At 42.4% G+C, this 19,545-nt stretch overlaps 2 protein-coding genes across 3 annotated transcripts; one reads left to right on the plus strand and one right to left on the minus strand.

The window, feature by feature from the left end:
* Positions 1 to 1,753: 1,753 nt before the first annotated feature.
* On the plus strand, positions 1,754 to 13,446 carry adamts13 (ADAM metallopeptidase with thrombospondin type 1 motif, 13). Of its 2 annotated transcripts, XM_030737494.1 has the most exons (29): positions 1,754 to 2,106; positions 2,420 to 2,480; positions 2,608 to 2,741; positions 3,024 to 3,107; positions 3,324 to 3,448; positions 3,544 to 3,690; positions 5,412 to 5,546; positions 5,755 to 5,905; positions 5,986 to 6,090; positions 6,178 to 6,329; positions 6,424 to 6,487; positions 6,691 to 6,817; positions 6,907 to 7,055; positions 7,458 to 7,578; positions 7,756 to 7,836; positions 7,914 to 8,095; positions 8,201 to 8,357; positions 8,541 to 8,670; positions 8,748 to 8,927; positions 9,087 to 9,285; positions 9,365 to 9,467; positions 9,545 to 9,674; positions 9,767 to 9,943; positions 10,021 to 10,225; positions 10,489 to 10,798; positions 10,888 to 11,031; positions 11,115 to 11,294; positions 12,545 to 12,720; positions 12,822 to 13,446. In XM_030737494.1, the coding sequence occupies exons 1-29, from the start codon at positions 2,032 to 2,034 to the stop codon at positions 12,975 to 12,977; spliced, it is 4,140 nt and encodes a 1,379-aa protein (XP_030593354.1). In that variant the 5' UTR covers positions 1,754 to 2,031; the 3' UTR covers positions 12,978 to 13,446. The 2 variants fall into 2 exon arrangements, with proteins under 2 accessions (XP_030593354.1, XP_030593356.1); XM_030737496.1 differs by lacking the exons at positions 1,754 to 2,106; positions 2,420 to 2,480; positions 2,608 to 2,741; ... (2 more) ...; positions 3,544 to 3,690; positions 5,412 to 5,546 and adding an exon at positions 5,555 to 5,659.
* On the minus strand, positions 13,440 to 19,384 carry LOC115785698 (carnitine O-acetyltransferase). The gene is made up of 14 exons (XM_030737497.1): positions 19,216 to 19,384; positions 17,837 to 18,106; positions 17,588 to 17,706; positions 16,911 to 16,964; positions 16,626 to 16,791; positions 16,304 to 16,478; positions 15,623 to 15,801; positions 15,425 to 15,525; positions 15,222 to 15,341; positions 15,013 to 15,135; positions 14,788 to 14,923; positions 14,637 to 14,699; positions 14,407 to 14,544; positions 13,440 to 14,292 (listed from the first exon to the last, which is right to left on the minus strand). Exons 1-14 carry the CDS (start codon positions 19,240 to 19,242, stop codon positions 14,077 to 14,079), a joined length of 1,887 nt encoding a protein of 628 aa, XP_030593357.1. The 5' UTR covers positions 19,243 to 19,384; the 3' UTR covers positions 13,440 to 14,076.
* Positions 19,385 to 19,545: the final 161 nt, after the last annotated feature.

Genomic DNA, 19,545 nt, shown 5'->3' on the forward strand with positions numbered 1-19,545 from the left:
CATCTGATCCATCACTGTGACAATTTTATAAATAGTCCAGAACTTAACTCTGAACAGAAACGCAGCTTTACTGAGTCAGACATGAAAGGTGTGCTATATTTAGCCAAGGACTTCTGCTTATAGTAGCAGCTGATAACTTGCAGAAAAAGTCACGCCAGAAGATTCTGTTCAATGAGCCTTCTTCCCGTGCCAGCCACTAAAACTAACACACTTGATCTGCTTTTCCTCAACACAAAGTTTAGGCGATGGAGCGTCACAAAGAGGCAGGTGAACATTTCTGTTGTTGCGATACGCACATGAAATCTTTGCAACTCTGTGACAGATGGATGGAATGACAAAGAGTGGCAGATGAATGACAATCCCTTTATGTACAAGCCAGAGCCACTCTGCTTAAATGCATCTCAAAATTAAACACTGCCAGGCTGGACTTCACAGTGACAAACTCCGTTAACCAAATGTTTTTTCCAGACTGTTGTAATGCGTGACATGTAATTCAAAAATGATTTTAATGTAGTTTCTAGCAATAAAATTACTAGAAACAGGGCAAAAAAAGAAAAAGTGTTCTAACATAGATTGCTTTCTCTGATCATTCTTCAAGCCATAAACTGCTTCCTCCTTCTTCAGTAATTGCAACCAAACAACATTTTCCCGAGGCTTCATCTGCTTTGCCCACTTGTGTATCCCATATGGCTAGATATATATAATTTAGGACATCATGAATATACAATACATGCCCTCCTCAGAGTGAGCAGACATGAGAATCCGACAGTGCTTATCACAGTCTGTTGTGCTCGGCAAATCTAGCATGGCATTGAGGTTTTAGTGGAGCAGCGATGATGGTGTAATGCTTGTGACACCCAGCTGTTAATTCAGACTGACAACAGGCAGATATCTGGCCGACTAATGGCAGATGGGGCTTGAATCCTAGCTTTGCAGAGATAAACTATACCCCCTGAGGAAGGAAGGGGATGGAGAGGAGCAGAGAGAGAGAGAGAGAGAGACGGACAGAGATAGGAAGGGGGTCAAACAGTATTTGCAGGGCAGTGAAACAACATTTTAGAGTTTATGTAAAATGTGGAATAGATTCTGGTTATACTTGTATCATTTTCATAGCAGGATGAAAAACATTAATCAGCAGAGCAAACCAGCATGGAATCTGATAGGTTCATTGTTACTGTATTCATATCATCAAAGGAATAGCAAAGTATGAAGCTATATTTAAAATGGCTTTCCTGCACCAAGTATTTAAAAAAGCACCAATAATAGTTGGAGTGAAGAAAGTCTTTCATCTGACCCAATTTAAACTGTAAAGGAAATTAATTATAGCCATGGACCACCGTTAATAGATTGTCTAGTGTTGCTTAGATTTAGTTGTTTTATTGCTTACACTGTGAATCTTCTGCCCTCCAAATAAGCAGCTTAACACTGGTTTTTATCTCTGTCATGGACATGAGGGATGTTATTTTGTTACATTCCTGCGGAGTATCCCTTATGCTCCTGTTCCCTTCCAGTTAGTTTCATTTCATCCACAGGATCATGTGTGCCCTCTAATGGCTACAACAGGTAACAACCTGCACGATTATTTATAATAAATGCAGCAGAATTAAGTTAATGTCTGGCCTATGAATATCGGTGTATGTGTGTTTCTGTGTGTGTTTGTGTGTGTGGGGTGGGGGGGGTCTAAAGGTAGATTTTGGTTACTAAATAAAGCATGGAAGCTACCATCACTACAAAAACAAAAGTGTCAGTGGGTTGTCATAGCTTTTATCAGTCAGTGACAAAAGGCAAGAAATGACACATATTAGTCATAGCACACACTAAAAAAGCCAACCAATAAGAGCTGTCCTCCTGGTCTCTAAAAAGAAAAAAAGAAAAAAACAGAAAATGACGTGTGACACTCATCAACTTTGTCCCTACTGTTTACATAAACAGATACTCAGAGGCTCTTGGCTCGCTCCTGCCTGAGTAGGAGGATCACATATTGTCCTGGTGTTAAAGCAGAGTAGGCAGACACACAGGAAGAAGGGAAACATGTTTTTTATGACTCTGTTCTGTCTGCTGCTGCGGCCTGGCTTGAGCGCTCTAATGATTTCTCCACTGGAAAAGGTAGGTGGAAAGCTGCGGGTGAGCAGGAGCACTGCGGTTAGTCATTCCACTGCTCGGAACTTCTGCAGAGTCCATTGAACTCTTCAACTTTAAGCTGTTTATCATCCTGTGAAAACCCACAAGGTGCAGAGAGCCATAACTACGGTTTACTGGATTTACATGATGACCACTAACAAGCAAAAATCCTTAAAGTAGTTCCGTGTTCTTTTAGTATTTGACCCACATATCTAAATTTAGTTACACAGGATTAAAAATACTAAATGTAAACAAAGTTTAAATGTTTTTTTGTTGTTGTTGTTGTTCTTTTTAAAAGCCTTTTCATCACTCCGCCAATCTGAGAGTAGTTTCCTATCCTGGTTCTTCTGATTCCTCAGGTATGGGTGTCAGTGGAAGTTTGAAAACACATATAATGCAATGAGAACTTTTTCATTTTCACGTATAACTGCTGGCGCATAGTCAAGTTATCATTCTGTGTCTGCACTGTTTTCTTCTTGCTCGCAGTGAGTGAGCGGCTGCGTCGGTCAGCTGTGATACCTGATATCACCCATCTGGAACTACTGGTAGTGGTGGGGCCTGATGTCCAGCAGGTCCACAGGCAGGACACAGAAAGATACATCCTCACCAACCTCAACATTGTAAGTCTGGTCACAAATATGCACACAAAGTTACAGCTAAAGGATGGGAATGGTTCCTAGGACAATCTGTGAATGGAACTGTGAGGATGTTATAAGGAGGAACCAACAAGTAATGAAAGAGGTGTTAAAACCAACAAGTCATAGAGAGAAATCTGTTTTGAAGATATACCTGAACTCTTTTCATAGTGTGGTCTGGTATAAGTGCTCTGCAACGCTATAGCCCCATTACACTCAACATGATGAGATATAATAATTTGACTTATATTAGAAATTTCCATCCAGGCCTCAGAGCTGTTGAGAGACATGACCCTGGGCGCCAACATGAGGGTGCACCTGGTCCGCATGATCATCCTGTCAGAGCCAGAGGTAAGTGGCTTCCTGTTAAACCTCCAGCTCATTATAGAGTCACAAATGGCTAAATATTAGGTGTAGTCCTACAGTGTTTGTGTAACTTAGTGTACATGTATAGCTATTAAGTTGCTGCTGTTTTCCATATTGACTCTAAATGTGAGCAACATTATTATAACTGTAATTTCACCTGAGTGTGGCCTACTTCTTTGGCTACTTTTTGCCCTCTTCTAGCCAGAGATCCAACTGTCTACCAATATCACCTCTTCTCTAAGAAGTGTGTGTGACTGGGGCAGAAGGATTAACCCTTCAAATGACACAGACCCACTACATGCAGATCTTCTGCTGTACATTACAAGGTATGTTATCTATGTGTATCTGGCTGCTTTATAAGTGGATGTTTTATTATCTTTCAGATAAGTAAACTGTTTTTTTACTTTACCATCGCAATCAGGTATGACCTGGTGCTGCCTGATGGAAACAAGCAGGTCAGGGGAGTAGCACAGCTTGGTGGGGCTTGCTCCAGTGAATGGAGTTGTGTGATCACAGAGGACACAGGCTTCGACCTGGGAATCACCATCGCTCATGAAATTGGCCACAGGTAAAAGAGAGTCAGATAATCTACAGGACCTATAATATACACTATATTACCAAAAGTATTCACTCAACCATCCAAATTATTTAATTCAAGTGTTTCAATCACTTCTATGGCCACAGGTGTATAAACCCAAGCACCTAGGCATGCAGAATGCTTCTACAAACATTTGTGAAAGGATGGGTCACTCTCAGGAGCTCAGTGAATTCCAGTGTGGTACCATGATAGGATGCCACCTGTGCAACATGTCCAGTCATGAAATTTCCTCACTTCTCACTCCGCAGTCAGATATTAGTAGTATTATAACAAAGTAGAAGTGATTGGGAACGACAGCAACTCAGCCACGAAGTGTTAGGCCACATAAAATCAGAGAGCAGTGTCAGTGGATGCTGAGGCACATAGTGTGCAGAGGTCACCAACTTTCTGCAGAGTCAATCACTTCATACCTCCAAACTTCATGTGGCCTTCAGATTAGCTCAAGAACAGTGCATAGAGAGCTTCATGGAATGGGTTTCCATGGCCGAGCAGCTGCATCCAAGCCTTACATCACCAAGTGCAATGCAAAGTGTCGGATGCAGACATTTAAGGCAGGCTGCCACTGGACTCTAGAGCAGTGGAGACGTGTTCTCTGAAGTGATGAATCATGCTTCTCCATCTGGCAATCCAATGGATGATTCTGTGTTTGGTAATGCCAGGAGAATGGTACTTGTCTGACTGCACTGTGCCAAGTGTAAAGTTTGGTGGAGGGGGGGATGATGGTGTGGGATTGCCTTTCAGGAGTTGGGCTCGGCCCTTAGTTCTAATGAAAGGAACTCTTAATGCTTCAACATACCAAGACAGTTTGGACAATTTCATGCTCAAAATTTTGTGGGAACAGTTTGGGGATGACCCCTTCCTGTTCCAACATGACTGCACACCATAAAGACATGGATGAGCGAGTTTGGTTTGGAAGAACTTGACTGGCCTCTCCTGACTTCAACCCGATAGAACACCTTTGGGATGAATTAGGGCAGAGACTGTGAGCCAGGCCTTCTCCTCCAACATCAGTGTCTAACCTCACAAATATGCTTCTGGAAGAATGGTCAAAAATTCCCATAAACACACTCCTAAAGTTTGTGGAAAGCATTCCTAGAAGAGATGAAGCTGTTATAGCTGCAAGGGGTGGGCTGATATCATATTAAACCCTATGGATTAAGAATGGGATGTCACTCAAGTTCATATGCATGTGAAGTTATGACAAGCAAATGCATTTGGCAATATAGTGTATGTTTTAGTTTATAGATTTGGCCAATTGAGGCAATGTCTTATTGCTTCTGTAATTTTCAAATGATCAAAACTATGTAATTCAATTTCTTTTTTTTTTCTTTAAGTGAGCGTTTCTTTCAGTTTTCAGTCAAAGATCAATTTGTGTATTTCCAGGAAATGTTTTCAGTGTTTCCAAGAAATTGTTCAGAAATCACAGACCCATTAAAAAGCTTTAATGGTACCGTGCAGTTTAATTCATCTCGTAACAGTCACTATACTGGACTGTGATTGACAGTTTGAATGATGCTTTACGTGCTTCATGACTGTTTTACCATAATTGTTTTCACTGGTATTCCTGGCAATTTGAAAATACCTTTAAATGTCACCTTCGGGGAAATGTCATCTCTTCACAACTGGATGCTAAGAGCACCCTATAATATGGTTACTTTAACATCTTTTATGCTTGATTGTATTTCACCCAGCTTTGGAATCAACCATGACGGAGTAGGAAACACCTGCAGCAGGAGTGGCTTCATGATGGCCTCTGACGGAGGCTACAACAGTGTGGATTTGACCTGGTCTCCCTGCAGCAGACAGCAGCTTCTTACATTCTTCAGGTGGGCCGACCTGTTCAGAGCAGCTGTGCAAGAAAATATCTTCCATTCATCATGCACACCTGGCACTATTGAATATTTCATCTGTCAGTCATGTCTTTATATCTGCCACAGAGGTCAGTCCTTAAAACTTAATTTTATGGTAAGTCTTTCAGTGTAATGTAATGTCAGCAGTTTGGGAATGGGCTTTCTCGTGCATTGGTATTCCCAGTGAAGGGAAGGCTGAATGTGTCAAAGATCTCCCTGCAATGGAAGGCCCCTTACAAGACTGGAAGCCTGGGCTCTACTACGGTGTGGATGACCAGTGTCGTATAGCTTTTGGTAGCAGTGCAAGAGCCTGCTCTTTCTCCAATCCTGACCTGGTACGTCACCAGCTTGAAACAACAAGAAATTCACATAGCCGCCTTTTCAGTTTGTTAATATTGTTTTCCTTTTCCATCAGCCAGCTTGTCGTTTTTTGTCTTGTCACATCAATCCTGATGATGATAGCTCCTGCAAACGCCTCCTAGTCCCACTGCTGGATGGGACAGAGTGTGCTCCTAATCAGGTACTGCTCTGCAGGCACTTTACCCAGAGACTCATTATTTTCAAAAACCGTAGCATGCTTTTCACGAGACGCTATCCTCTTTTCTAGTGGTGTCTGAAGGGGCACTGTGTGCATCCAGATGATCTCAGCTCTCCTGATGTGGTTCACGGCTCCTGGTCCAGCTGGTCTGAGTTTTCTTCCTGCTCGAGGACATGTGGTGGTGGAGTCACACTTCATACACGGCAATGCAACAACCCAAGGTTAAAAAATGCATTGCAAGCATCAGTCAAACACGGTGCTGAACTTCTTCTTAAGAACATGTGTGATTTTTGGTCTTTCGTGTCTAATTTTTAGACCTGCGTTTGGAGGGAATGATTGTGAGGGCCCAGATATTGAGGCTGAACTTTGTAACCAGCAAGTAAGTGCTTATGTTTGCAAGGGGCCCACATACAGTAGGTCAATATTGTTTAATCAATGGAACATTGTACCCACTTTTGAAAGAGTTTTATTATTAGTTTACAACCTGTGTTTTTCCTACTGTAATTTGGGCTTGGAGGTACAAACCTGTCAATAGATTATTAGGAGATAATAACACTTTTCTTACTATCTACCTTATTGTAGCCTTGTGAGAGCACTCAGCTGGATTTCATGGCAGAGCAGTGTTCCCAAACAGATACCCATCCCCTCTACTTGCTGACAAACAGGGCCTCCTTCTACACATGGATCCCTGCATTAGGCTTTACGCAGGGTGGGTCTAAGAAAACTTGATTTTTTTTCTTTAGATGTAAAGGGGAAAAAAAATGTACAGCTAACATTTCTTCTTCTTCTTATAACCAGGGGATGAACAGTGCAGATATATGTGCCAGTCAGATGGAGAAAACTTCATAGTGAGCCGTGGCTCTCAGTTTGTGGATGGCACTCGCTGTGAGACAGACAGCCCACCTCCCTTTGGTGCTGCGGCTGCTTGTCTAAGAGGCAAATGCCAGGTAGGGATGGGTTAACGGGACTAAATATATCAACGATCAGATGCCATATCACACTTTTTCTAAAAAAAAAAAAAAAAAAAAAAAAAAAAAAAAAAAAAAAGGAGTGGTGGCCTAGGGGAGAAGAAGAGGGTTCGTCACTGAGAGGACCCTGGTTCAAATCCTCGGGCTGGCATCACTGTGGGTCCCTGAGCAAGCCCACCCCCCCAGGTTGCTCCCCGGGCGCCCTTTGGCTGCCCCCTGCTCCATGCTGTGCTGTGTGTACTACATACTCCATGTGTGTGATGGGTTAAATGCAGAGAATGAATTTCACTGCATGTAAATGTATGTGACAAATAAAGCTCTTTCTTCTTCTTCTTCTTCTTCTTCTTCTTCTTCTTTTTGTGCTCTTTTGTCTCTGATCAGCTGTTTGGCTGTGATGGTGTCCTGCACTCTGGGAAAGTAAGGGATATCTGTGGGGTGTGTGGTGGAAATGGATCATCCTGCAGATTAATATCTGACTCCTACAGTGGTGGTCAGGCCAGAGGTAACTAATGGAGTGCAACTGTTGAACACGTTCATTTAACAAATTTGTAAAGCAAATATGATGCTTTCCTGCTTTTTAAAATCTTATATGACAGGAAATTAAGTGCCTTTGGGGTGTGGATGTTTTTTTTTTTTGTATTGTCCTCCATGCATTATAAATCAGTGTTTTGTGTTTCAGAGTACACCACCTTTCTCTCTGTGCCAGTGAATTCCACACAGGTTCATATTGTTAACAAGGCGCCTCTCTTCACTCACATGGGTGAGTAGCATCACTGGATGCGAGATTTACATTTCTATAAGATCACATTAACACGAACTAAAACTTTGCACCCACAGCTGTAAAGGCTGGAGAAAAGTACATTGTATCCGGAACGGGCAGCTTGGCTCTGAATACAACCCACCCTTCCCCGCTGGATGAAAACCGCCTTGAGTACCGAATCCATCTGACACCTGACCTTTTGCCTGAGATGGAAGAGCTGTTCGTGCCTGGGCCTCTGCAACAGGAGATAAAAATACAGGTGTGGAGAAATGAAACATTATTCAATGTTATTCAAGAATTCTTGTAACATTGTAACCATTCATGCAACTTAAGGCATTTATAATGATTTTTTTTCTTACTGTAGATCTATCGCAAATATGGAAAAGAATATGGGGAAAAAACAAATCCAAACATCAGCTACCAGTTCTACGTGCCTGAGAGAAACAGCAGCCTAACGGATGTCATACCTAAAGGCAAATGGTCCAATTTCACAACACCCTGCTCTGTCTCTTGTGGCTCAGGTAAATAACTCAATGAAGAGTCATAATGAAAGTCACAAAATATATCCGGGATGACAGGGATCATTAGATACCTTGAGAGACCTTATAGTGTTCGATTTCTTGTTTGGAGAGCAGATGGATTTTACAACTTGAATCCAAGGTCATGTAAAACATTTGACTCTTCTACCTTTCACTGCTCAACAGGTGCTCAGAGGCATGTTTATGTCTGTGTAGATGAAGATACCAACAAACCTTTGGAGGAGCATGACTGTGTGACACCTCCTCCGACCACAGCACTCTACACAGCCTGCCATCTTGCACCCTGTCCCCCCAGGTTGGGTTCATGCTCAACTTCCTTTGACATACACAGCTCAGCACAAACCAGTACATGAGAAACGTACTATTTTACAGATGGACTGCAGGGAAGTTTGGGCCTTGTAGCGCTTCCTGTGGTGGGGGAGAAAGAGTGCGTCCTGTGAGGTGTGTTCAGAAACATGGATCTGATGTGGTAAAGGTTTCGGATTCCGAATGCCCACCTGATACGGCTCCGCAAACTGTTGAAAAATGTAATCTCCAGCACTGCCCTGCCAGGTATGATGTCTGCATTGTAATGCTGATCATTAGATTCAAAGTTATTTAATATTAAGGGTGCGGCTGATCCTCTGATCACACAGTATGAAGGTTTTGCACTGTAATTCTTCTGTCTCAAATGGAGTTTTTATGTGAAATCCTTCTTACGCGTGTTTACAGATGGCACGTGTCAGAGCCAGGGGATTGTTCAGCAATCTGTGGGCCAGGAGAAGCCAAACGGATCATATCGTGTGTCCGACCTGAAGATGGCGTGATTGTTGAAGTCGATCAAAGCTTATGTTCAAAGCTGATTAAACCACCTGATTCTGTGCCCTGCGTGGTAGACGTGTGTCCCATTGGGTGGGAATCTGAGCGAAAGGTAAAATCAACAATAACTTCAGTCCCGCTGTCTTTTAAAAATGTGAAGCATCCCTACAAACATTGTCTTTTTTGACCAGGAACAACCCATCCTAAAGTCTGGTTTGTTACCACGCTCTAGTCAGCCTCGTGTTTATGTGTGGAGCCCCGTTATTAGCCAGTGTTCAAAGACCTGCGGTAATGGTAAGTCCTCCTTAACTCATAAGGAACACTGTCTACTCTTATATAGTAGCTCAAAGCCCACTGGTTATGTGATGTAGGAACCCTGCAGGTGTGGTTTTCTTGTGTGGACCATCAAACCACACTGGGAGTGCCTGACTTCCACTGCGATGCTTCTACTAAACCTCATCCTAAGTCTGAGATATGCAGCACTTCACCCTGCCCTCCTATGTGAGACACTATATTAACAATGCATAAGTACGATACAGCTATTTAAAATAAGCATTTTAAAATTACAGCTCTATATTTCTTATAACAACCAGGTGGCGCTCTAAGCAAGGAGTCTGCAGTGTTACATGTGGAGGAGGGGTGGCAAACAGGGTGCTGTACTGTGCTCGAGAAGCAGAAGGGGAGGAGGAGGTTGTGGAAGATTCAGAGTGCAGTGACTTTAACAAACCCACAGCAGTGGTATCATGTAACACTCACAGCTGCCCAGCAAGGTAAGTCGCACAAATGCACATCTGAAATCCAGTTTAGTGACGGCAAAATCATCTCACCACCTCTGTCGCTTGTCCAGGTGGAAGGTAATCAGGACTTCGCCCTGCTCTGTCTCCTGTGACCTGGGTGTAGCTCAGAGGATTGTGTCTTGTGTCCAATTCATACATGGGAAAGAGAGTGTGGTGGCAGAGGAAAACTGCCAGACAACTGTCAAACCAGCCATCACAGTGCCCTGCTTGGTGCAAGTGTGTACCTTCAGGTGGGAGGTGAAGCCATGGAGCCAGGTACAAATCATAAGAAGAAAAGAATGAAATGGATTATGAAGAGAGTAGATGTGAATGGTTAATAGACAGATGTGGGATAAAATATTTAAGCTATCAGTGTGCAAGTCCATTTTTATCTTTTGTGCCCATGTTTTTTTTTTGCTCCCCTGTCCACTACTTTGCTGAATACTGATTATTGTACACTAATATTAACATCTCTTTAAGCATGATGTTGTTAACATTGTCACATGCCCTTGTCTTATTCATTTTGTGTTCCTCTCAAGTGTTCAGTATCCTGTGGATATGGTATCCAATCCAGAGCTGTGTCCTGCATGGGCCCCTCTAAGCCAGAGCCCCTCAGCCCACTGCTTTGCATGCACATGCCCAAGCCAATCACCATCCAGGTCTGCTACATGGGCAGCTGCAGAGATGTGCCATCCACATCAGACACACCCACTCTCCTGCATTCCCCTCTGAGCCATAAAAACATGGCCCAGAGTGGAATGGGCCAACTACCTCCCAGTCCAACAGAGGCCATTGCCATCCCAGTGACTCAAATGACTACCACAATGCTCACTCCAACCCATAAATCAAGTTAGCAGGCATAAATACTTTAAGAGCTCATCAAGAACTGAAGGTAGAACATTATTATTATTATTCTAACAGCATCTTCTCCTGTCCAGGTGCATGTGGACAGCTACTGCTGGAGGAATCAGGAACAGTGGATTTGACCAATGTGACAAATCGCTGCACGGTATCTATAGGTCGACCCCTGGATGAGGTCATTCACATTAGAGTGGTAGCCAGCTCCCTGGACTGCAGAAAAAGTAGGTTATATTAAATTATGTAACTAATTCTACTTCTTAAGGCTGCTACAGAAAAGTAAACATAGCTGCACGTGTGTTTACAGAGGAGTATGTGGCATTTTTTGACCGACTGGCATTTGTGAGGAAGTGCACACATGTGGCAGGTAGTGAACTGACCACCAGAACAAATGTCCTTCTGGTGCGGCAAAATCTGCTCAGTCCAGGGAACGGGGTTGTGTTTACGTACAGTTCACAGAAAAATAAGAAGAGGAGCCACCATCAAGGTAAGACAGCTCGAATTTGTCGCACAGCATGACAGGAATATGATGTATGAAAGAGAATCCTTCATTTGCTGTTTGAATGGATGCAGCAACCACTGAGGCTCTGAGTGTTGGAGCCTACTGTGACATCAGGGTTCAAAACTGAATTTTCAGGACTGTACAAAAGCTTTGAGCCACCCCTTATTTCTTTATATTTTGCTTCCAAAGACTTTCTTGTAATTTTTTGAAGTGGTATAAGCAATCGTTCTCCAGGCTTTCTGGAGGTCTTCTAATGTTTTTCTTTGGCTATTTGCTGCTATGTCACTCATTTAAGTCCATGTACCTGACCATTTTCAGAGGAATGGTTTTGTTGTTATGCTACTTAATACCTGAGAGATGTCTCATCAGAAATGGACTCAGTGGAAGGGTGACTGTGAAGAAACCATTCTTAAGGAAGGGAAACAGGGAGAAAAGCCTGAGGTACGCCAAATTACACAAGAATTGGACTGAAAATCAGTGGCAAGAGGTCTGATGGAGTGATGAATCCAAATCAGACATTTTTAGTTCAAATCATTGTCAATATGTAGAGAAGTCATCGGAAGAGGTACAACAGTGAGTGTCTGCAGCCATCTGTAAAACATGGTGGAGCCGACATCCAAAGAGTTTTGAATCTCCTTCAAAAAGCCTGAAGACTAAAAGAAATTACAAGAAAGCTGCCTAAAAGAGTTCAGGCTGTGTTGAAGAACAAAGGTGGTCACACCAAAACTTGTTAGAAATGTACAAACTCTGTTTTTGCCTTATATGCTGTATTTGTATGTAATTTTGCACATCTTCAATAAATTGTTGCGCCTATTTCCTGTTGTCCTAGCTATATATATATATATATATATATATATATATATATATATATATATATATATATATATAAGGAGTGGCTCAAGACTTTTGCGCAGTATTGTATGAAGTTGTGAGAATACTTCCGCATTCTAATGCAATCAAACACAAAGACCCTGCAAATAAATAACTTCAGATGAGAATACTGCATGTCTTTGTTTTTGCTTTTGATGGACTGAGACTGTTTTAGATTTTCAGCTGGTGCTGTTTTGTAATACCCATGTAGGTGGTAAGGATGTGAAATTGTAGCTATGAATAATCAATTCACAGCTGCAATACTACTTGTTAGGCAATTGTAAATTCAATTGTCACTGCATATAGACTTCACCACTGATAACTTGTTAACCAAAGATCCAATCTGCTTCATATTTGCCCCTCAGATTGCGACATTCAGCTGTTCTCCCCCAGCGGTGTGTTTGAGAATCCAATAACATCCAGCACTAACCACACCTGTCGAGTGCTCGTCAATGCCCCTCCCTCAGTGAAGATCAGAATCCAAGCAGTACACATAGGATTAGTATTCAACACCACAAACTCCCAGTCTACATACATTATGGTGCGAACAAGCTCTCTAACATGTCGATTCAATACGCTGCATATTTCATAGGGGAAAAAAGTGCACAAGTGTAACTACTGCAATGTTCTTGTGTTGTTCAGATCCGAGACATGGATGTGTTAAAGACCAACGTGTTTAAAGGCAACCAGCTGTTTCAGTGGCACTCGTCTGGAAATATGGCTGAGGTTGAATTTCATGGAGACTACCTGCATTCCAAAGGGAGCTTCAGAGCTCAATATTCATTTATGCGTCTTTGATGTCAGATATTAACTGCTTCGACACGGTTTACTTCTGCTCTGTTGAGAAGAAAGAGTTAAAGGTATAATATGCAGCAGTTATTGGTTATCTTCATAAACACAACACTTATATTTGGCCCCTCCTCCCTGGCTCCACAAAACCTGAGGGAGCAGCGGCGTTCAAGCGAGCTAAAAAGGTGAAAAGGTGAAAAGGAGCGGCGTTAACGAGAACAAAGCTGTGAATCAAATAGCTGTGAAATGAAATGTTATTTGTGATAACGTGATGGTTTCACTGCACTTTTCCTCTAAAGCACTACTGTGAAGGGAGGTGCTGCATTGCTGGGTTTCGTGTGAATGCACCTGAAGCGCATGCTCCACGATGGCTGCTGTTGCCTCTGGCTCCACTCAGGCCCACCGTCAAACAGGCTTCTTTACGTATCCATGACACAGAGAGCAGAGAAAAAAGACAGCAACAGTAACACCCCTTGTTCTGCGTTTTTATAGAGGCCTACCCTCAGATTCGGAGCTGATGGTCAGAGACCGCGCACCCTCTGTGCAACGGTTACACCCCTGAAGTAAGAAATTACAGGTAGAAGGCTGCGTCCCTGCACATTTACTCGCCACCACACAGTTCTTGTGATTCGTAACTGCATATTATACCTTCAAATGAGGGTCAAATGAAAAAGGATCTTTAAATAATATTGGTTTTTGACTGTTGTAACTATATGCAAATTATTTTGACCTGAAATAAACAAACAAACCAAAGCACGCAAAATCTTTTAAATTAAGCAAGGACAGTCATGTGGAAGATAGCACACCGAACTGCTGTATAAGTATAAAAAAGCATAACATATTTATACCATTACAACTAGCAAACGATGCTCATGTAAAGTTCACACACACACACACACACATCTATATATATATCTTGAAGGCAGTACATTGACAGTCACACATTACACTTCCCACAATCCCTTTGAAAACAGGTTTTCCCCTTTAGCTCCAACACACTCAGTACACTGCATGTCTGTGTCAGTGTGGCATTGTTCCAAGTTCAGTTCCAGCTCTCCATACCACCCCAGCGGGGCACAAAAACACCATGCCAGGTTCCTGTATGGGATCACTGCTTGGCTGTAGCTGTGTCTTCCAAGAGAGCTCTCATGTCCAACAGTGCTTCCTCTACAGCCTCGGCAAAGTTGGCAGCATTTGTCTCCTCGCAGCTGTTAAAGGCTGTGATGGCGATGTTGATGTGCTCATCCATGGGATTGTAACACACTCCATAGCCATCTGGCACCATTGGACCAAAGCACATCACGCAGTCTGTCTTGGAGCCAACCTGGATGCCGAGACAGGAGGGATGAGGGCAAATAGGCAAGTAAACAAATATTACAACACATTATCATTTGCTAAGTAATAACAGAATGTGGGTTTTCTTAAGAGGCAAATATACCTGGCTGGTGGAGAGATTATAATGATTAGCCACAGCATAAGAGGTGTCCATAAATATCTCAGGTATAGAGGTCAGGTCTTCTATACTCTGCCTCTTGAGACCGAGGAGGTGTCTGTCAATGGCCTGCCCATGAATTGCCTGAAAAAGAAAAGGTAAACACATTACACTGATATTTATCAAGTGATTTTTTATTTTTATTTTTTTATAAACTGATCACCTCCGGCACTCACATTGTACGTGTTTTCTTTATGCGTCTCAACGGCCTTCTGCAGCAGTGCCAGCGTCTCCGAGCTCTGCTGGGAACATTTACCGCTCAGTTTTAAGTCTCACATGTTGTACACGTCATATCTGTTATAAAATCCCAATTATTTTTAATAGTACCTGTTTAGCTGGGTCTTGCATTGCCTGGACAAATTTAAAGGAGTCTACAGTAGTTGAGCGGATCGCATCTGTTCGCCCATATTTGAACATTCTTAAGGAAGCACTCTCATAAGTAGAGCAGCAAATATTATAGATCCTGGGTTGAAAAATGTAGGAAAAAAGTGTATCATAAAGTGGTGTCTGTGTCTCACGGGATATTTTCCACTACATGAGGGGACTTCTTACCTGAAGTACGCAAGCTGGAGAGCCATTTGCACAAAGGCATCTGGACTGAGCTTATGTTGCTTTGGCACATTTTTTCCAAAGTGAGAAAACACAAGCACTTTCACATCCAAGTCCTGCACCATTCTAATGAAACCAAGATAAGACGGAGTTAAAGAAAATCAAAGCCTAAACAACAAAAATGTGCATTCTGACTGCACAGCATGACATACATGTTCATATTTTGTTTGGCCTTCTCAATATCTCTCTTGACCTCCGGTGTAATGTTGAAACGCAGCTTCTGGGGCATGGCCAGGGGAACCATGGGAGAGCGAATGAATTCAGTCCTCTGCCTGTTGAGAAAATGTGACACCGAGTCAGAGTGAGCTCATTATAAATGAGAAAAACACTCGTCTAAAATCTGAAACAAACTTACATGTATTTAACAACGTAATCGATGAGAAACACAATGGGTGGACCCTCAGCAGGTGCATGCTCATACACCAGTCCACATGTACCGTCTTCACCAACAATGAACTGAGGACAATTTGCAAGTACATTCAAATTCTCAACCAGTGCCAGAGTCCTGCTTATTACTTTAGATCCTCAACTCATTATGTTCTCTTAAACTGACCTGTAATGTCTTATCAAACCAGCGGTTGCCGCTGTTCCAGCGAGCTCCTCCTCCATGCAGCATCTGGGCAGCCACACGGCTCAGATATAGCTCATCAGACACCCGCAGCATTGGAGCATCCAAACAAACTGTAAAAATACTTTTCTGGATGGCACGGACCGACTCCTTATTCGTCCTGTCTGAGCAGAACCAAACAACAAACCTGTGAATCACAAATTTTCTAACAAGAGCGCCACCTAGCTGGGAAAAATGCGCTCATCGCACTGTACTAACCCTGTCATTGCATAAAAAACAAAGATTTTAAATTATGTGACCTTGACTTTTGACATTGACCTCCAGGAGCTGATATCTGCATAACCCCGATATGGAGAATAATCATGCAAGGTTTCATCAAAATCCTTCAAACCATTTCCTAAACCTGATTTAGCCATATGACCCTGACACAGTGACCCCCATACATAATCCCAACCTTGTTTGGCCATAAGCTATCTACCCATGAAGTCTGGTAAGTGCAGGCCAAATGGTTCTCAAGTTACTGAGCAGACACTTCAATGGACACCGCCCGGACGCCCGCCCAGCATGGGTGATCACATAATAAGTCCCGTCTTTCGACAGGGGGTATTAAAAAAAATGCTTTCTCTCTAGAGAATACATCTGGCTGATACTGCGGCTTTTGCTCACCCTTAATCAGGTTATTATAGGCTTTTCCCCAGGTGTTGCGGTGCTGCGATGTAAGGATGCCAACCGGTTCTTTGTTAGTCTGCAAAGAGGAGTTCCAGATCTTCTCCAACTGCATGTAAATCTGATCCACTGTTAGTGGTGTGCCATCGCTGTTGTACACATCTAGGACAAAAAACTGTGAAAAAAAAGCCAAGCTGATTTAGTAACAGATTAAGGGTTTTTTTTTTCTCCATAATGACATAAAAAACAAAAAAAAAATATCAGGTGCTTTAGAAATGCAAAGAAGTGCAAAAAGGAAGAACAGCAATCCAATCTAGAGTACCTGGAAGTTGTGGACCACGGTGATGTGAGTCGGAGGTGTTTTTCCTCTGGCGTGATTTACAACAGTATCTCTCTTTGGTCCAGGAATACGACAGGAGGACAGGATCTGGTAATACTGGTCCATACACAGCGGCTTCCCACTCAAATACTCTACAGGCAGAGTCTGACTACAGCACAGGACCTAATATTATTCATTTGCAGTTTTAAAAACAAACTGCAAGTCATGGTGATAATGAGCTTATTGCCACAACAGTATAATGTTTGTATTGAGTTCAGGCAAACTCACGTGTCAATCATTTTTTTAAAGTCCAAAACTCCTGAAATTAGTTTGGCAGCAAACCTGCAAAAAAAAATAAAAAATAAAAAAAAATAATATTGCATATTACTATACATAATAAACAGCCTGTGCTTTATTTTGTATCAATGCTCCAAAGCTAGTGTTCATATAAAGGGCACAAAATCACAAGGTGGAACAAAATGAGTCATCAACTATGAAAGGAGACAAACGCAGGAAAATGCCAGTCCTTGTTCCCTGAAAGTAAAAATAAGCACTGGCTTTACTAGAGTCTCATCTATATTTTTATCATCATCATCATTATTCACTACATCTCTATGGTGCCACTATGTTCACTGCATATCCCATGGGTCACCGTAGTCAAAAACAGCTGAGCAATGGTATGAGCAGCCCTGGGGCTTTAAATAGCCAGCATGTGGAGGGAAGACTGTGCAAAGGTCAGCTTAAAATGAGCTTGTACTGTAACTTCAACACAAAGTAAATCACTTTTGAAAACAGCTTAATGGCTGCGCTTATATTCAGACAATTAAGTTTTATAACTGGTACAGCTGGTGCACTGCAAATTTACAGCACTCATTACAAGTACTGGCTTGTCTTCTAAGTGTTTGCAGACCTGTGATCATTGTGATAAGCAGTTTTGATACTGTGAGCGCATACTGGTTTCTCACCTCATTTGTCCTTGACGATCTTGAAAATGCATTTGGGGCAGGACCACTCCAGGGCTGGTATAAACTGCCACCGGCATACGGCAATCCAGGTAGGCCATCTGCATCCACCATTCTGACAACTACATAAACACAGCCGTAGTCAGACGAATACAACAAAAGGATTGCTTTAATTTGCAGTCAAATTCATTTTTGTGTATGTAACTACAAAAGACTCAGTGCGGACTGCTTCTATCAAATCCAAATATCTACCCAGTTATCCGTCTTGCGTGCCCGTCGTTCCAGTCCCTTTTGAAGCCTTTCTCCTACACCACCCTTGAGGAACTCTTGTACCACCTGCCTGGTGTGTTCCATCTCCTCCTCACTGACGATGGGCTCCAGAGCTGCGAGGTAGCGCTCACACGTTTGCTTCAAGGGTGGCACAGGTAGTTTAGGCAAACCCTCTTGGTGCGTCAGGGGCCTTGCTAGGATCTGCGTTACTGGTCTGACTAGGCGACATGGCTTCACCATACCTGGCCGCAGCTATAAGACAACAACTTAAGTTAAGCACTTCTGTTATTACACATAACAAATGCAGAGTATTAGAAAAGGAAATCCAGAAAGTGCCAGCTGTTTTAAGTGGCTCAATTTTGTAGCCTAACAGACTGTTAAATATATAAATAGCTCAATACAGTCATACACGTGTGTGAATGCTGAAATGTAATCTTACTGATAATCTCTCTGGAGCTTGTTAAACCTGCAGATTAATTGAATCTCTTTAACCTCAAGTGTCAACATGTTGTTAAGTGTATGCAACCGAAGACTGCAAACATAAATAACTTGGTGCAATCAGGTTTAAGCAAGAACCAGTTTCAGGTGAACAACGTTAAATTATTTAGACAGGCTTGTGCTTTACAGTGAGATGATGATTTGGTGCATGAAAACGGACACCAAAACAACCGACTGAAGCTAACTGGTGTTAGTCTCTGCCGGTTTAAAAATAGGTCGCCACAGTTGAACCTTCGGATGGGAGCTACAACAAAAACATCAATATTACGTCTTTACGTGATTTACTGACCAGATTAAAAAAAAAATAGATGGGATCCGATATGATTTAATATGACTCTAAATAAGGATGAATAAATACGTAATGGTTGGAAAATATAGACATACTCGTGTGAAGCTGGAAAACAATAACAAACTTCCGGTTAGCGCTATCAAAATAAAGTGACTTTAAAAAAAAATGTAATTACTGCACACCACGACAGAAAACATACATGATTGCGGATAATACTGGAGGAGGGGGAGAGGGGGGATGAAGGGGGGAGGGATCTGAATCTATTAAAACTGCCGTTATGTCGCTGTTTCTGATGTTTGCAGCATAGCCACTGAGCTAACACGAAGTTACTGTATGCTACGCTAAGCTAACATTATGTAAACTAGAAACACTCCGTTATGTTCCGCCGTAAGGCACAATTTGAAAGCACACGTCGGGTGAGCCTAAGTAAAATTTTAACCTACTATTACCACATTGTTGCTATCCTGCATAGCGCCCCTCCCTCTTCGCACGACCAGAGGTCGTAAAACTAAACGTAGCGCTACTGCGCTTCTTATCACGCACATAAAATACACGTTTAAAAAAAAAGACTCACCGCGGCTCTGACAAAAACACCCAGCATCTTGTCAGACGGTCGCGCTAAAGACTCGGACTGTCCCGGGAATATAGATGGGAAACCCTCGGGCAGTCATGTCTCAAGGACAAGCTCACTGTGCTCAGCTGTCCGCCCCCCCTCGGATACACCAGGCAAAACAAGCGCTCTCTCTCCACGAAAAGTGTTTTTCTAGGTGGAGTTTGGCACACGCGAGGCTGCTGTTTCAAAACAAGTAATTACACAATACCTTTCCGCACATCAAAACTTCCTCAGTTCATTCATTTTTTATGAGAAAGTTGATTCTAATGCTCCATAAGAGCTACTGTTAAG

This window comes from Archocentrus centrarchus, chromosome 9 (assembly GCF_007364275.1).
Source record: "Archocentrus centrarchus isolate MPI-CPG fArcCen1 chromosome 9, fArcCen1, whole genome shotgun sequence".
In the NCBI taxonomy this organism is placed as follows: domain Eukaryota; kingdom Metazoa; phylum Chordata; class Actinopteri; order Cichliformes; family Cichlidae; genus Archocentrus; species Archocentrus centrarchus.

What these genes read in the sequence shown, in the direction of transcription:
- LOC115785698 (XM_030737497.1), bottom strand. Translation starts at nt 19,242, where the DNA reads ATGCTGGGTGTTTTTGTCAGAGCCGCG. An exon ending in GATCGTCAAGGACAAATGAG is followed by an intron (nt 16,965 to 17,587) that starts GTGAGAAACCAG and finishes TTTTTTTTGCAG; the next exon opens with GTTTGCTGCCAAACTAATTT. An exon ending in TGCAAGACCCAGCTAAACAG is followed by an intron (nt 14,700 to 14,787) that starts GTACTATTAAAA and finishes TGTTCCCAGCAG; the next exon opens with AGCTCGGAGACGCTGGCACT.
- adamts13 (XM_030737494.1), top strand. Translation starts at nt 2,032, where the DNA reads ATGTTTTTTATGACTCTGTTCTGTCTGCTGCTGCGGCCTGGCTTGAGC. An exon ending in CTTGCACCCTGTCCCCCCAG is followed by an intron (nt 8,671 to 8,747) that starts GTTGGGTTCATG and finishes ACTATTTTACAG; the next exon opens with ATGGACTGCAGGGAAGTTTG. An exon ending in CCCAGTCTACATACATTATG is followed by an intron (nt 12,721 to 12,821) that starts GTGCGAACAAGC and finishes TGTGTTGTTCAG; the next exon opens with ATCCGAGACATGGATGTGTT.